This window comes from Poecilia reticulata, chromosome 6 (genome assembly GCF_904066995.2).
Source record: "Poecilia reticulata chromosome 6, P_reticulata-male-v2, whole genome shotgun sequence".
Taxonomy (NCBI): Eukaryota; Metazoa; Chordata; class Actinopteri; order Cyprinodontiformes; family Poeciliidae; genus Poecilia; species Poecilia reticulata.
The window spans coordinates 20,281,342-20,298,894 of record NC_088835.1 but is presented as its reverse complement, the minus strand read 5'-3'; the positions used below and the strand labels follow the sequence as shown (position 1 = coordinate 20,298,894).

At 35.2% G+C, this 17,553-nt stretch overlaps 2 protein-coding genes across 5 annotated transcripts; both read right to left on the bottom strand.

Annotated features, from left to right (window-relative positions):
- Window positions 1-1,119: 1,119 nt before the first annotated feature.
- impdh1a (IMP (inosine 5'-monophosphate) dehydrogenase 1a) lies at window positions 1,120-10,331 on the bottom strand. Its single transcript, XM_008411273.3, has 16 exons — window positions 9,595-10,331; window positions 9,042-9,140; window positions 8,244-8,292; window positions 7,063-7,164; window positions 5,889-5,963; window positions 5,512-5,718; window positions 5,288-5,375; window positions 4,971-5,170; window positions 4,057-4,147; window positions 3,874-3,969; window positions 3,598-3,741; window positions 3,277-3,418; window positions 2,931-3,074; window positions 2,759-2,842; window positions 2,510-2,526; window positions 1,120-2,390 (listed from the first exon to the last, which is right to left on the bottom strand). The coding sequence occupies exons 1-16, from the start codon at window positions 9,831-9,833 to the stop codon at window positions 2,287-2,289; spliced, it is 1,881 nt and encodes a 626-aa protein (XP_008409495.2). The 5' UTR covers window positions 9,834-10,331; the 3' UTR covers window positions 1,120-2,286.
- Window positions 10,332-12,214: 1,883 nt separating this feature from the next.
- LOC103466013 (receptor-interacting serine/threonine-protein kinase 2-like) lies at window positions 12,215-17,349 on the bottom strand. 4 transcript variants are annotated; one of them, XM_081608127.1, is made up of 12 exons: window positions 16,846-17,349; window positions 16,467-16,648; window positions 16,038-16,347; window positions 15,805-15,953; window positions 14,599-14,648; window positions 14,260-14,415; window positions 14,006-14,097; window positions 13,849-13,912; window positions 13,725-13,774; window positions 13,220-13,268; window positions 12,876-13,118; window positions 12,215-12,797 (listed from the first exon to the last, which is right to left on the bottom strand). In XM_081608127.1, the coding sequence occupies exons 2-12, from the start codon at window positions 16,610-16,612 to the stop codon at window positions 12,787-12,789; spliced, it is 1,320 nt and encodes a 439-aa protein (XP_081464253.1). In that variant the 5' UTR covers window positions 16,613-16,648; window positions 16,846-17,349; the 3' UTR covers window positions 12,215-12,786. The 4 variants fall into 4 exon arrangements, with proteins under 4 accessions (XP_081464253.1, XP_081464252.1, XP_081464251.1 ...); XM_081608126.1 differs by having other exon boundaries at window positions 13,849-13,915; window positions 16,467-16,615; XM_081608125.1 differs by having other exon boundaries at window positions 12,216-12,797; window positions 13,849-13,915; window positions 16,467-16,632.
- Between the last annotated feature and the right edge of the window lie 204 nt (window positions 17,350-17,553).

Here is a 17,553-nt window from a genome sequence, read left to right as displayed (position 1 = left end):
ATTTTTTGCAGTTTAATTTAAACTTCAAATAAAAAAAAGATACAACTATTACTCAGTAACTTCAAAAAGTTTCCACTGAGGGAATTTCAGCAACTTTATTATGTTCATTATGTTCTGCCCTTTAATAAGTTAATTTAAAAAATATGAATAGCAAAAATAAACATTGAATTTTTCAATATAAAGTGTGAAACTACAAATTTTAAACAGTGCAATCCTGTAGATCTACAATAAATTTTTATATTTTCATAATTAACTCACCAAACCACAGCTGGGAAAATAAGACAATTTATTTATAGTTAGCAATTGATATGTATATATATTTTATTTTAGCAAGAGAAACATTTGCATAGCAAGAATATGTTGTTTAAATGTCAACCCTGAAACAATGGGAAATAAAATAAAGGCTGGAAAAAAATAATCTTCTTTGGAATCTTTGACTCTCTTCACCAAATAGAGTTAAAATAAGCTTTAGCAATGACTTTTATAGCCATTCAGTAGAATTGGAATTTTTCTTTCTCTTCCACAACTCGAAATCAAGCTAACTATAGCATTTATAATTCCTTTTACTGTCACAACATTTGTCTCTCTTCAAAGTTTAGTGTTGGGTGGAAAATGAAGAAGAACCACAAACTCGACGAAACATCTTAAAGACTGATACTTGTGTGTTTATGAGATTAAAACATGCTAAATGTTCTACACATTTCAATGTCAACAATTTTTCAATGGAAAAAAAATCTGACTTCTGTGTCTTTAGACTATTTCATGAGAAATGTGGACCCAGAGACCACATTGGTAATCAATTGATTACCAATAGCAAATAGGATGCAAAAACCTCCAGAAACATAAATTATACAGTCCTTTTGTTGAATAAATTTGCATTAATCAGATCCTTATTTATATGGGTTAGAAATTTGTTTTCCAATTACTTGTTCCATTGAGTCTAAGTTGCACACATTCATCAGTGAAATTAAGCCTTGTAAATCTGATCTAGCTTTACCATGTAGGAAAGTAACATTTTTAAGTATTTACTTTCAATAAATGCCTGAATTCATTTAATTTTGAACTAATTGAGACACTGTCATTCTGCTAATAATTGTATTAACAATTTAACACATAATGTTCATAGTGTACATTTTATTATTCCTCTCATAAACTCAGTATTTCCATTACAAGAGGTCAGAAAGCAGATTCACAATAGAGATCCTACAAAGTCTTAAGGTAAACATAGGAAGAGGCATTCCAGAGGTACTTTCTTTAAATTATATTTATGATTAACATTGTGTTCTTAGTCTATATTATTATACATTCATTAGTCTGCAAACATACAGATCAGACATATATTATAATATATTCTTAACCATCTGTGAGAAGTAAGAATGAAATATTTTCTTCTTTATATACCAAAATACACATAAAAACTTTACAATAGTGTCACAATGTTGACTTCAAAATACTTTTGTTTCCTCTGACAGTACTAATTACAACTTGGATCATTTTGTTTTATTTTATGTAGATGAGAACAAGAATGATGTTGCCAAATTCTTAGGAGGAACAGCTAAATAAACTCAACTGGATGCAATATTGCACACATCTCAGACAGGTAACAGGTTGCTGGAATTTAACAAAGATAATAATTACCAAATTGGACAAAAGTTAAATAAAATGTATACTAATGCAAAAAACTTTGTAATAGTTCAAAATAAGTAAAGTAATAAAAATTGAACAGGTGAAATTGTATTTAAAAAATCTGTAGTGTTTCAATGAAAAGTGAAGTCAATATGTACTTTTTTAATGGTTGACCTGAAGAGACAAAATACCAAGCATTGTCATGCTAATAATAAACACTTCTGTAGAAGATAGACTTTGGTCAACAATGTAAGGTAGATACAAATCAGGGAAATTATGAATGACATAAAAATGAAACTACCGATTGTTGAACCTTTGAAAACACTTTCTTACAAAGGTGTATATTTGAACTTTGTGAAATAAAATGCTTTGATATTTTTCTACAAAAAAATATACACAGATCTCTATCAGATTAAATCCAAATGAGAAGAGCCTCTTGCATTTTCATTTTCAAAATGTGTCGATTAATTAAAATATGTCTTCTTTACAACTTTTCCAGCCCTGTAGCATTGCAAAAATTTGAAAGAAAAGAGTTCATCGGATGATCCATGTGTCCAGTAGTTTGACTTTTTGTCGTCTGTGATCTTGCTGTTTATCCCGATTTAACTCAAAGAGAGATATTTGAAAATATACGCTATCATCTTGGTGTCAACTCTCTATTCACATGAGTCCATTGCATCGGCTCATTGCAGCTGGGGTCGGGACATTTGGTCCTGATCGCATACCTCCTCGTCCTCCTGCCTCATTGAAGCCACTTCTTGTAACTACAATTGGAATGAAAAAAAAAAAAAAAAAACATGATCATAAATTGTATTAGTAAAATAGCTACGTTCAGCACACATGAGTCTAGGAATGATGAGGATGTTGGTATGCAAGTACTTACATGGCAAAAAAGAATATCTAACATGATACCAAGAAGGCAAAAAGAAGAAGAAAAAAGATTGTTTTGATGTTGCAACAGTTTAATTTCATTCCAGCTCAGACAAAAGCTAATTCAAGAAGCAAAAAATTAACAGCTTGTGAAAGTCAATACTGAATCATAAGTCCCATACAGATGATTTGGCAATATAAACACACTCTTACAAATTCTAAAGCACAATAACAGAGATATAAAGCCAAGGGAAATGCTTACGAGTGGAGGCCATGAACTCCGCCCTCCATCTGAGCAGACATGGTTCTCTTCTCAAACTTCAACTCTCCTGAATACATCATTGACCTGCAACCAAACACACAGTGAGAACTTGCTAAAGATTTCACACCACAAAAAGTTCAAATAAATCCATTCATAAAGTATTCATATTGACCTTAAAATCGACAAACTTCTGGCTCCAATGTCCTGGCAGCCATGTTGTATCCCAGCAATGAGGTAAGGAACAAACTTTTGGACAGAACCTTTGTCTTGAACTGATCCTGAGACCCCTTGAGCTACTTTCACCTTATCTCCCTCACTGGGGGGCAAATTGAAGAAACATAGAGAAAATGTTTTTACAGTATTTTATAATAACAGTCAATTACATCTTTGTTAAGAAAAACACATGTTGTTCTTTAAATATGCTTGCTTAAAGTAACTGCTGAGTGGTTTTGTCCTGGAGGCATCATGGGGAGCCATCAGCCACCTACTATCCACGACAATGCCGTAAACATTTGTACCTAAAGTAACGCTTTTGACTGTTATTCTTCTCCATTGCATCCAAGGAGCCCATTCCTCTGTATTTCTTCAGACGCACTCCATCTGAAAAGAAATATTCTCCAGGAGCCTCAGTGGTTGCTGCAAGCAGAGACCCCATCATCACTGAAGAAAAAAAAAAAAATGGACAACACTTTGGACCAAAGTATTTGCAACTTTTGGCAAGAACATTTTACTCAACAATGTCCACAATTAAACACTTCTTTTGCAAGATGGGGACAAGCAATATTTCCCCTCTTAACCAAAGAAAGTGGTAAATATTTGGGACTCCTGCCCATTTCTACCTGTAGACGCTCCCAGGGCAAGAGCTTTCACCACATGCCCTACTGTCTGAACGCCTCCATCCGCGATTACTGGTACTCCGAAACGTCGGGCATATTCTGCAACTTTATAAACAGATGTTCCTTGAGGTCGTCCACATGCCATCACTGAGGAAGAAATGAACAACATAAGACTGAAACAAGCAGGTGACATGTAAATGATGTAGATCCTTGGAAGTGTTTTACAGACTCAAAGCATTATTTTGGTCATATTTGGGTCGTGAGCTTTATTTTTTTTACCTTCCTGGGTAATGCAGATAGAACCACAGCCCATCCCAACCCTCAACGCATCCACACCAGCATCTATGAGGTTTTTAGCCTGTGCAGCTGTCACCACTAGAGAGAGACAGAGGAACAGAGAACAGCTGACAGATGAAGGAAACAAATGTGGTCAAAGTGATGTAATTCAGAAAGCACAATCACCATTTCCTCCAATCACTTGCAGATCGGGATACTTCTGTTTAATGTAGTTTATCATGTTGATCTGATAAACGGAGTTTCCTTGAGACGAGTCCTGCAATAAGAAGATGGATCCAGAGAGATAGAAAAGGCTATTTAATTTTACTACAAGCTTTTGTCTTTTTATAGTTTTCTAGAAAACATGTAACACAAACAACAAAGCACTTTTATCCATCCTAACTTTATTAGTAATCAGTTGAATTTCATTGATGCATCGTGTCCTGTAAAATGTGAATTTAAAAAAAAACTCTCAGCTGCAGCTATGCTGCACCCAAAGCATCAATGAGCACAAAACATTACTTTTACTAAATGTATTTGTAACAAATAGAAATACATTAATTCAAACAAAAAAGAGAGATATTGATCATACTTTAAATATTTAAGTCTAAATTGTAATTTCTCATTAAGAAGTTTTCTGTTTTTTCTTGAAAAAAGTTTATCTTTAAAATATACGATGTTATTATGGCAGATTGATTGATTGATTGATTGATTGATTGATTGATTGATTGATTGATTGATTGATTGATTGATTGATTGATTGATTGATTGATTGATTGATTGATTGATTGATTACTCACAAGATAATTATTATTTCTTTAAATACCAGTTCCAGTATAATCATAAAGTTTTGTGATATTCAAAAGAAATATATTTTTCTATATATTACTTTCTGGAAAAATTACAGAATTTAGATTTTCTGAACTATTTCATAATTGGTTTTTGACAAATTTGTCACAAAAACTGTTAATGATACCAATAAGATGTATGACACTTAAAAGTAATTAATGCTACATTTAATACTGCACCATTTTTGAGCTTACCTTAACAAATATTAAGTCATCCATCAAAATCTGAAACATGTAATACTCAAGACTCACCAGAACCACCACATCCACTCCAGCCTGCATGAGGAGGTCCAGTCTGTATTTGTCGTCCTCCCTGGTACCAATGGCGGCTCCACACAGCAGTTGTTTGCGCGAGTCCTTGGAAGCCAGAGGATAATCTCGGTTTTTCTTCAGGTCAGTTCTTGCTATGATGGAAACAAGCTCGTCGTTGTCATTCACAATGGGGAGCTTTCCTGAAAAAAAAAAGAAATAAAATAAAAAATCTAATTTTAAAATCAGTAAAACCAGGAGATGGCTTTCATAAGCCTACTTATTTTCTTCTCAGCAGCAGAACCTTTTGAAATCGTTACCTTTCTTGCTTCGCTGCAGTATGTCGTTAGCTTCTTTAAGCGTAACTCCAGCTGGTGCAACAACTAGGTCTTCCCTTTTTGTCATGGTCTGTATTAGAAAATATTTCAACTGTAAAAACTGATTGATGTGTATACATACACCTTTTCAAATGGCAGCATGATGACTGTAACATGATATGCTCACAAGAAAAATTTGTTCCCAGGTCAAACAATTCGACACCCACCTCTTCCAGAAGTTTCTCATAGTCCTTCTCGGACAAAAAGTCAATATCCCTGGAGGTCACGATGCCAACCAGCTTACTGCCCATCTTGCCTGTTTCTGTCACTGGGATCCCAGAGAAACCATGGCGTCTCTTAGCTTCAAATACGTCACCCACTGTGTGATGTGGGCTCATTACCACTGGGTCCGTGATGAAACCTTGTTCAAATTTCTGGCAAAAAAAACAAAAACAAAAAGTATTCACATCTGTGTTTATTCATAGTCTAGCTTTATTGCTATACATGCTTTGAACAAGTAATAGTTAATAGTAATAGTTCCACTGGTATATTTTGTTTTTATAATGAAAATTTTGGTCTATTTTGACTTATTTTCTCATTTTACCTTGACTCTTCGCACCTCATTGGCCTGGAATTCAGCAGTGCAGTTGTGATGGATTATTCCAATCCCTCCCATCAGCTAACATCAAACAAGGAAAAATAAATACCCCATTAGATAAAAATGGAACATTTATTTAGGTCAGCATGCAGGTCAAGAGCATATTTTATTCAGAGCTGCTGTGACCAGTTCTTGCCCAAGAGACTCTGTGTCATGCATGTTTTAAGAGGTGGGTTTTCTCCTTAGCGTGTCATCAAGATTCGCAGAAGTATATGGCATGTTGATTTCAATAAAGTGTGCAGAACAAGGGTCTGAAGTTCAGAATTGAAAACTACCAAAAATGATGTACTGGTGCATGCACATCAGGGTCTTTGACAAGAAAATGAAACTCATCCTAAGCGGATCGAACACGCACAGTGATTGTTTTAAAGCATTTACATCTGATGATTATGGCTTACAGTGGATGCAAACTTGATATTTGTTTTCCTCGTAAAATGTTAGTTTGATATAAGAAAATAGATGTTAAATGTCTGTTTGCCAAAAAGTACATCAACACTAGAGTTCTGGCCAGGTCTTTCTTTAGTTTGTATTACTGCATCAATGTTTTTTCTTCATGAGTGCCACAGACACTGATGAGGAAGTGCCTGAGGCTGTGGTACTTCCTCTTGAGGCAGCAAGCATGAGTTTAATTGCGGCATTCAGCTAATCTTGATTGGTTCGATGTCTCTCGTCTTCCTCTTAGCAAACTTCCATGTTCCTGTATGAGGTTCATATGGGCAAGTGCAAAAGATTTCTGAATGACATTTGTGCCCATAGGTTTATGGTCTGAAAATTTTCTAGCCAATCAAGCACAGCAATACCAGGGTACTTAAACCAGACACAGCCACAAATCATAAAAGAAAACTCGGGACCATTGAGCCACTGTTCTGTCCTCCTTCTATGCAATATATTAAAAGAGTTTATCAAAAATCCTTTCATATAGGGATTTGCTATCTTAAAAAGAAATAATTTTGGGCTTTTATCTGATGCAAACCATAAAAGTAATTCAAACAAATACTTGGAATATATCTGTATGTGTGGCATGATTCCATATGACATGAGTTTTGCTTTAAATTTCGTTTTTAACTGATGTCCCAATGAATTGAGATGCACAGTGCATGTGTTTAGAGTCTGTACTCACTGCCATGGTGATAGCCATTGACGACTCGGTGACTGTATCCATGGGTGATGAAATGAGTGGAGTCTTCAGAGTGATCTTTCTTGTTAGTGCAGACGTCAGGTCCTTTAACATAAAATAAAAATTGTGAACCATAATTTCACTCGGTGACAGTTTTCAAAACTGCAATGGAATAAACATAAGAGCCCGTTTGGACACACTGAAGGGTTATTTGCTGGGTTTAGCTCTTAAGTGCTAAAAGACGCAGGTGTGTATGTGTGTTTTGAACACCTGCTAACAGGCAACCATCCATGTGACCAGGCATAAAATTAATTTAATGTCCCAGCAGACCTTGAAAACAGAGAAAGGGAAATAAATAACCCTCTGCTCATATGTTTGGGACCACAACCCTCAAAATTATCTGAACAAAACCAAGAATCTTGTTGAAAAGATTCTAGTTTCGCTACATCTCTATTAGTTTCAGCCAAAATATTTTTCTTGCTGTGTCAGTTCCTGAAACTGCTGTTGTGAAGGAGATTGCAGTAGTAACCTGACTGTTATCATACATGCAGTACTCACAAACAGGGGTTTATAGAGGTAACCATACCCTTTGAACTTTTTTATATTCTGTCATGCAACAAACAGCACTCTGTTCTTTATCAACATTTTTTGAAAGACCAACAAATTAACAATTGGGAAGTGGAAAGTAGAAATACCCAGCTTTCTTTCTTTGTTTTGTTTTTGTTTTTTAGAATAGAAATCTGTGTTGTTCTATTTCAATATTCTCAACTTGGGGTATCATTTTATGACTTAATTTAAATTTAAAATGATTCTTGACTTCTCTGTTACTTGTTTCTAACTGGTTTGCTCATTAATGCTCTCTAACAAACTGCGTAGGTCAACTGTATTCATACGAGGACATAATTAAAAAGAGACAGACTCTATTTTTAGTAATTATGTAGAGGACTGCATATATATTTGTAGCACACTTTGCAGGTTATTTTAGTAAAATATGATTATGACAATTATGTAACACTCGGTGTGAGTCTGTCATATAAAATACCCTCAAATACATTGGTGTTTATGATTAAAATTCGAGCAAGTATATGAAGGAGCTTTATGGGTATCAATACTTTTGCAAAACTTGTGCGACAAACAGTAAAGGAGTGTTGCCTATAATAACCCATATATTTAAAATTACTCACCACCTCATCAGACGTGAAATCTATGAAACCAGGGAGGATAAGGAAATCACTGAAAATGGAAACGAAAGTAGATAATAGTAATAATAATAACAATAATAACAATAATAATAATAATATATTTAGAATGATTAAGACTGTGCCCAATGACCAACGAAAAAAAACATAGTAGTTAAATATTTGATAAAAGTTAGCTTAGATTTAGATTTCCCTTCTTTTACCATTAAGCACTGAAGCTGCAAATTTTAACATATGTTACCTTCAAATTGCTCCAGGTTATAAATTTGTGTAAAATAATTTAACAAGTAGCTGCTTGCACTACTTACTACAAATAAAAACCAGCTCTTGCAACCTATCATCATGCATGTCTCATTAATATAATCTAAAAAAAGTCATCTGTACTTTTTTGCAAACGGTCGTAATAAAATTAACAATGAAGTGAAGCGCTATTTTAATAATATCTCTCTCTCTGCGTTTCCCTATTTTTCTGTCACACGCAGACACACTTCTACAAAGGAAGCTACCCCGATAGCTATTTCCACACTAAATTCCTACCAACACCATTATACACACACAAACATACTGCTTTTAAGCGATGATACTACTCAGAATCCCTTAAAGTACTATTACTCGTTTTAATCCTCCATTTAAAGCCTAAGCAGATGTGTCATCACTGTAAGTTTTATCTATCATGAAACTCATTGCATAAGTCTGTGCTCACTGCAGGTGGTAGTGCTGTAGAAAGCATTTTTACAGTAGTCTCAGTAGGTTAGCAGTGTGTGTGCCTCAGTAAAGTCTTACTTGTACGTCAGCCCGTCTCCAATAGCAAACAGCTGCTGTGCTGTGAGTCCGTCCTCTGGAACATAACCTGTTCCTCCACTGATCAAGTAGTCCGCCATGCTGAAACACGAACACATCAACTGAACCTGCCACCTGCGACATCTTAACAAGCAACAATGCATAAATCAAACATTTCTTTGAAAAAAAATAATTCAGATTCTTAAGTAATTTGACAAATTGTAAACGGTCTGACAGCAATAACAATTAAAACCTTTGCTAAATCTTTATCATTAATTGGTGTTTATTTCTGTCTTGACCTCTGTGCAACTCTTGTTGTGCCTAGATCAGGAGTGCATACAGGAACACATCCCCGTCAATGGAAACTCCTTCTACATACTCATTAGGGCAGCACACAAGGTAAGAGGATTTGGTTGGCTGCCAAGGTTGCCGATAAATAGATTGGAATGGGAAGTGGTTGTTGCCAACAGAAAGTGAGAATATTTCAATTACTTGTCCTTTCATGGTACTACGCATTGAGAGTAGCTACTGTTGATGACTCAATGTGGACACTGACCTTTCTGGTTCATATCCAGCCTGGATCCGTGTGGCGCTGTACCTCTGGGCTGCAGTCTCATGTCCGTGTCCATATGACGGTGGGTAGGCATGAGTCAAAAAGGAGTGTTGAGACTGCTCCCCATCTCTGTTTGAGACGCGAGGCCGTGCTGGCTCCATGTCTCCAACAATTCTTCTGTAATCAATCTGGTAATTGTCCCTGTCACTCTCTCCAAAGCGGTCATATCCATGACCTTCCATCTCTAGGAAATCCAGCTCTGTGACCTCCACACACACTCCTCTTCAGTGTTTCTGCATACAATTAGAATCACGCTTTGCACTGCAGGTAAACATTGGCAGACCTCAAGAGACACTCCATGTGTTGTTCAGTTGATTGCATGCTCACACCAGGAAGCTTGTTCTTGTTGCCAGCCAGTTTGCCATCTGAGCAGCAGCTTAACCAAATTACAAGATTTTCAGTTTTGCAGAGATATACTTGCGGCTTAAGTACGCAGTATCAGTAAAATACCCCTTGAAAAATGTTGTCAGTTATCAGGAGTGTTCATATTCCAGTTTGAAAACACTCCATCATGGAAGGAACCAAGGCAAGCAGGAAAGGGAGTCTTTTTCCTTATCAAGAGACGGTAGTTTCAGAATCCTCAGCACACTCCCAGGTGGAGAAGTTGTTTTCCCTCCAGCCTGGGAGCTTCTCTCCACTCTGTCACCCTGGTGGCTGCTCAGCTTAACTCTGTTTCTGACTGTAGCAGACGTCACTCTCCCACAAAGAGGATTGGGAGCATTAAAGCAGGATGGGGTGGAGTGAGATAGGTGTGTAGGGTGGAGTAAGGAAGCAGCACCAAGGAGGAAGGATGGGCCCAGATTACGCTTTAACATTTTCCCTTTGAAGAACGAGAGTTCTGCAAATGTGTGAATGTCAAGGCCAAGTTATGTCTCACCCCCAAAATGAAATAAAGAGAAAACTGGTGTCTGCAAGTGTGCGCACATTAAAATACTATCAGACATGCTGCCATTAAAACTGAACATAGCCATTATTTGAATCTTAAAGGAGATGTTCCCAATATTAAAAAAACCCTAAAACAATCTGTGAACAACTGAACAATTGTTGCCATAAAAAAATTAGATATATGAGATTAATTTTGTCCTCATTCCTCTTTTCCTTTACTTTTTTAGTGTGGTTTTAGTCATTTAAATTCCAGTAAATTAAAGTGCAACAGGTGAGTGATTAGGTTTTTTTTTTTTCCTACCATCATCTACAGTTGATTGACTAACTGTTTGTGACAGTTATAGTTAGGGATTCAACCAGAAAAGCCTCTTACAACCCTCCTTCTCTACGGCTCCACAGCTCTTTTTCTCACCCAGTTGGAAAAAATAAAAAGTAGCATTTGACCCTTTTTGCATTATCTTAATCCTTATTCTAACATCTAAAAATATTCATAGCCCTTGAGCTTTTCTCACATTTTGTCACAATAAATGTTTACCGAGTTTTTAATTATTATTAGTTGTTGAAATAGGAGTAGTACTGGGATGTTTTTCACCTCACAAATACCTAATTGTGAAGTGAAAGGAAAATTAATTATATTTTAAAATTTAAAATAGAACATATGTCATATATGTTCAGTCTTTTTGGATGCGACTTCACCAGTTTTGCAATTCAAGATAAGAAGGATGGAAACATGTTGAAATGTCAATTTAAACAACAAATCCTCACCTGAATTTAGATTTAGATCTGAAATTTAGGTGAGTATATATATATATATATATATATATATATATATATATATATATATATATATATATATATATATATATATATATATATATATATATATATATACATACATATATGTATGTATGTATTTAAAATGGATCATTTTAAATATATGAATATGTTTCGAACTGAACTATCCCTGAGAGACGTTTGGCTATATTTTGAAGGCTGTTATAAACCTCTGAAGTGTTTTTCCAAGATCACCAGGTATTTTATTTCCTCCATCTTCCAATCAGCGTCTCAGCTGAAGAAAATCATACCCACAGCATGATCCTGCCACTACTATATGTCTCCGTCCAAATCCTGTTTCTTGTAGAGTGGTGTGATCTGTTTTTATGCCACAAAATACTGTACTTTTCCATACAGGCCAAAAACTATATTTTATGACTCATCTGACCAAAGCAACTTCATCCACATGTTTGATGCCTTTCTTGCCTTTCTTCCTCAAAGTCACACTTGGAGAAAGCATGATTACTGTGTGACCAATAGACATGCATTTCTTGGCGGCTTGTTTCATAAACATCTGGTTCTTCAGTTAAGATGGATGTTCATGTTTTAGTATTTTTATAATTATGCTGGCTACATTTTCTGATTTTCAGATGTTTGAATACAGCATTTTATTGTCACCTGCCAACTTTAAACTTCTTTACAATCGCTGAAATGTATTTTGCCTGTGATACTCCTTGCTTTCTGTTTTCATATAAACCTCAGAGAACTTCACAGAACAATTGTATTTATGCTGAAATAAATGACTCACAGGTGGACTCTGTTCAGTTACTTGCTTCTGAAAGGAAGTCGGTTCTTTTTGGAAGAAAAAAATGAAACAGTAATCTTTTTTCAAAAGATCTGAACCTTAAACGCTCACTTTACTGACAGTACACTTATTCATTTGTTAATTGCATGGCTGCACCAACAAATTAAAATAAAATAGTTTTGATAAGTGAAGCTTAATTACGGTTTTAGCTGTGAGTACAGCATTGTAAAATATTGGAAAAAAATACTGAGACTGATTTTTACCTTTGAATAAAGATATTGAGAATTTGTAAATTTTTAAGTAATGAATCTCATTTTGCTTTAAAATTAGCGTAATTTTGGATATTTGATGCTTTTTTTTTTTTAAAGTGCCCCATGATGGAGTCTTTGTAAACATTTAATAAATTTTGCTGCCTTAAATTATTGGAATAAAATGGAGCAGGGCTTCTGCAGATGTAGGTTTTTCGACTTACATTAGGGATAAGACAACATAAAAGAAACAATGCTTGTCAGAGATGCAAGCTGGAAACCCTAAGTGTCAAACAGTTGATGACATCTTGTACAAAAAAAAAAAACTTATATTTATTTGTAGACTTTATACAATGAAAATGGAACCAAGAAAAAAAAATGAAGAAAACCACAAACACATCTCACATCTGATGCAGGAATACCTCAACTGCCACCTGAGGACAGAAAAGGGGAAAATAAAAACTTGAACAACACAAATAAAACCTTGCATGACTAATAACAGGAAATCATACCATGACTGTTCAGAATATTTGGTTCGCGCTCTTTCAAGGCATCATAGAAGGCAACTTTCACCAGGTCTGCTGCACGTAATGACTTGTAGAGCTCCCTCATTTTTTCCTGGTTTGTTTTTTTTGCCTCGATTTCAGAGTAGGTTTCTTCATGAATCATCCCCATTTTCTTAAGATCCCTAGTAATCGCCATGACACTGGTGTTTTTCTGTATTATAGTATCCATCAGGTCATCAACAATCGTCACTGTGTGTAGTGTTTTGTTGCATGTAGGAAAAAAAAATATGATCACCATCTCTTTATTTTTTCTGTTTTTTGACCCAGAAATTCCCAGAAATGCTACAGACCTTTTTCTTCTCCTGTTAAATCTTCAGTTCCAACTAAATTGGATGGTTGCTGAGAACAGAGAAAGCATGAAAGCTGAGTGACTTACAAATCACTATGAGGACCATATATGTCCAATCATTTCACTATAGCTGAAATAAAATATGTTAATTAAACATAAGGATGAAATCTCTCTTTGGGTTTGACTACGGTACTTAAATTCAGTTGAGAAAGTATGGAGTTTTCTTTTTGGATGAAAAAAAAAACATTTATCTTTAAACAAAGGTGACATTTGTTTTCTTTGTAAAAGATCTGTACCTTAAACGCTCACTTTATTGACAGTACACTTATTCATTTGTTAATTGCATGGGTGCACCAAATACAATGGTGACCAAATACAATGACACTGTAGAACAAAATTAGAAATGGATTTTGTTTTATGACAAAACATCTTCAGTTTGATATTCTTTTTTGTTTTAATATGTTCTCTTTCATTTCAAACTCACATTTAATAAATCTAGAAAGTACCTGTACTGTATCTGAGGGATGATCAACAACATCGTTTGGCACTTTATTTTCTAAAAGAGACAGAAAGAAATGCATACAGTTAGTGGGTTGTAACACAGCCATGTAGAAGCACTAATCAATCTACCTGGAGTGGGCGAAGGAACCAAGTCTGCAACATTAGCCTGAGAAAACTGGCTGCTGCTTCTTGACTGCTGGAAAAGAGAAGTAAAGATTATTTAGCAGTTGCAAAAGAAGAACACACACTTGTAAACTTGTAGGACATTTATTTTTTCTGGAATTACATTTTGTTCTAGTTTTGAGAAAACTTTCTGAATGGCCGCACCAATTCCAGCCTCGTGAACTGAGAAAACCGGTTCAAGTTTTCGGACGATTCCTAAAAGAAAAACAAGTTTGTGTTTCCATATGGTATGAGCTATCAAAAGAATCATGTAAATTATTAAACATTTACATAACTAATAGATTAACATAAAGATTTCAGTCCAATATGACAAAGAGTCATTGCACATTCTTGTTTCCATGACAAACCTACTCATACCGTTAAAGTCAGGCCTGTCAGATGGATTTTGTTTCCAGCAACTTTCCATGAGCTCAATCACTTCTCTCTTCTTTTCGTCCTCTTCTTCCAGGCAAAGACTGACATCAGGTCTGTCTCCAGCTTTAATCCTATGTTCCACAAGACTGTCTGGCTTCCCTAAGTATTCAAAACAACAAAACTGCTTTCACAGGGATAAATGTGGGCGTGTATACATGTATGTGGAAATGGGCATAAACTATGATTGCAATTTGAAATTTGATGCAAAGCAAATAGGTTATTGTAATTTTACAGAAGAAGGTTTTTAATTATGGGAAAAGATTAAAAGATAATCACTGGTACCTTCATAGGGTACTTCACTGCTCAGGATGGACCAAAGAAGGATGCCGTAGCTGAGTGATAAAGGGCAGATGTTCTAAATTACAACTTAGTTTTTATCTAAACACATCTGGAGAACCAAGAATAGAACATAAGTTTGTTTTATTGTTGAACATGTTTTAATGGTAAATATGTTTTTCTACTTAAGCTATTGACATAAAATTTGTGCCATACAGCAGCTGTCAGAGTTCACACATTTTAAATTGCTAGGATTTTGTAATATACACAGAAAAAAAAATCTAACTTTCTTAGCTTTGATAGGACATAAATCCTGAACCATTCAACAACAAATATATTATATTAGCAATTAAAAAAAGGATAATGTCAAATGTTAGGAAAGTTCTACTGGGACAGCTAAGCTTTAATTCAAGTTGTTGTGAACTCAATGGGAACTCAAAAAAAATTAACATTAAAACAGAATCAAAAAGAGTTTCAGCAAAATATTAGTTTATAGGTTAGCACAGTTATACAATCAAATTACAGTAGTTTTTTATGTCTGTCCGCTGAAAGTAAAACAGTTTTTTACATGCAACATGTTGGATTAAATGTCATTTTAATGGCAGGTGTATACTTACGAGTACACCTAAATGTTGGTATCAACCAAAGTAATTTAAACATGTAAAGACATCAAAACAAATTTCCATAACTTACATTGTTTTGAACAAAGTGTAACAGCAGCAGAAAACCACTGAACACAATAAAAATGGCAAGGGGGAGAAAGCCAAGAACACAGCTGAAATCTGTCAGCATAAAGTTGTTAGAATTACCTAATCAATCAGCTAATTTAAACAAAACTGAGAATCTAACAACAGAAGAGAAGAGCAAAATTCATTAGATGAATGTCTCAGATGTGAAGTCTGTTTGTGTGCAACACCTGGTCAGTGAATGTCTTTACTTTCCTCATACACATGCCTTGAACCCATGATAAAAAAGATTTTTCTACTAAGTAGTAAGTAAATATTAGGAAGTCAACTATCCCCTTTACTAAACATGATCTATGGGTTAATTTGTTTTGATTTCGTTCTGTGAATCAACTGGGTTGCTACCAATTTAATTTAATATCAATGATCTCATTAGATAGATATCTACTGAGAAAAAAATGCTTCTGTGTCCAGTATTTGTTTTTCCATTTGTATGATTAATGTAGCTATTGTTCAATGCTTTTCTTACCTGTAAACATCAAAAGAGCGAACTATTTTATAGTGTAGATCAAAACCTTCAGGTGGTATGTATTGTATTGTGCCTGGGGTATGTCCTCTTGACTGTCCAGTACTGGACAAAACACTCATGGTTTCCCTGGAAAGACCAAAGTCGGCCACCTGAGAAATGCAAAAGGAGAAAAACAACTAAGTTTAATTTCATATTTACTGTGAACAAAGAACCATGAAAGCCTACTATTTTACCTTGGCATTAAAGTTGTTATCCAGCAGAATGTTGCTTGGTTTTAGGTCGTGGTGAACAAAGTTCTTTGAATGGATGTATTGCATCCCTTTAGCCACTTGAAAGGCCAATCTCACGGCCAGTGGCAGTGGTGGAGGGCCACTCAAGTCCTTCTGCAGGGTGTGAATACTTCCCCTTTCCATAAACTCTGTGACCATTCCCTTTGTAAATTCTGGAAACTTATTTCCGTTGTAAATCCCAAAGACTGTCAGAACAAACTCAGAGGACATTTTTGCCAGACATTCAGCCTCCTTGTATAGTTCATCAATGTTTCTGAAAGGAGAAAGCTAAATCATCTAACAGTATAAATAAAATGTTTAATGTTTCAGTTATCTACAAAAATGTACAAAATACAATACATATAACATAGAATTGCGATCAAATGGATTTACCCTGGATTCCGAAGTAGCTTGATGGCAACAAAACCTTTGTCTTTGTGCCTGACCTTATAGACAGTACCAAACCCCCCACTGCCAATCTCTTTCCACTTTATGCTCTCGAGGTCCTCATCACGACATATACTGCTAGGCAGTGCCATCTCCTGTTGCACAAGGGTAGCTTGAAATCTCAGAGTCTATGAAAAAGAGTGACGAGGATGTTTAAAGATCTATAAAAGTTTTTTAAAAACAACTTTGGAAGTAATTGTTTTATTGCCTTTTTCTAAAGTGAAAGCACTGCAAATATGCTGACTGTGGAAAAATGAAAGGAAGCACTTTCTTAAAAACATTTTGTTTTTTTGAAACAAAATAAGCTGAATGGATTTCTACTTACTGTTTTTCTGCTTTACTGTACCCACATGAGTAAACTGCGTGGAAATCTTAGAGAACACAGACCATACGCATTCTTGTTTTCTGTTTCATTTTTCATCTGTCGTTGAAGCTTGAGCTAATGGGTGGGGACACTGAGAAAACATAACTCCTCCCTCCTGTGAGTCACTCTTCTGTAGGAAATGTGAGAAGATAATTCAACACATACTATTAAAATTAGACACAAAGAAGCTTTAAAACTTCTTTACTTACTTTAATTTGCATGAGTAATTGAACCTGGACTATGAACTCCTTTGTCTGTACAATCATTGAGGGCATAAACACGGAGACGGCGCTCCCTAAGGCGACTGTAATTCTACCCAAACAGTGAGAGGAAGTTTAGAGATTTCCTGAGTAGTTGGGGTGTTGAAAGGTTTCATTTTTTGTTTGTTTGTTTTATCCAGGATGCATGTGTGACATTATATTGCACTAACCCTACTTAATACCTTGTCCAATGAATATGATGAAAATGATAAAACACATGCAATATATATATATATATTTATATATATATATATCGCACACATGTGTGCGACATGTTAGTGAACTGTACTAACATGTCGCACACACGCGCAAATGTTATCTTTCATGCACACATACACTGTACTAACAACTCGTACACACACACAAATGTATGTTATCTTTCTCCCACACATACACTGTACAACTCGCA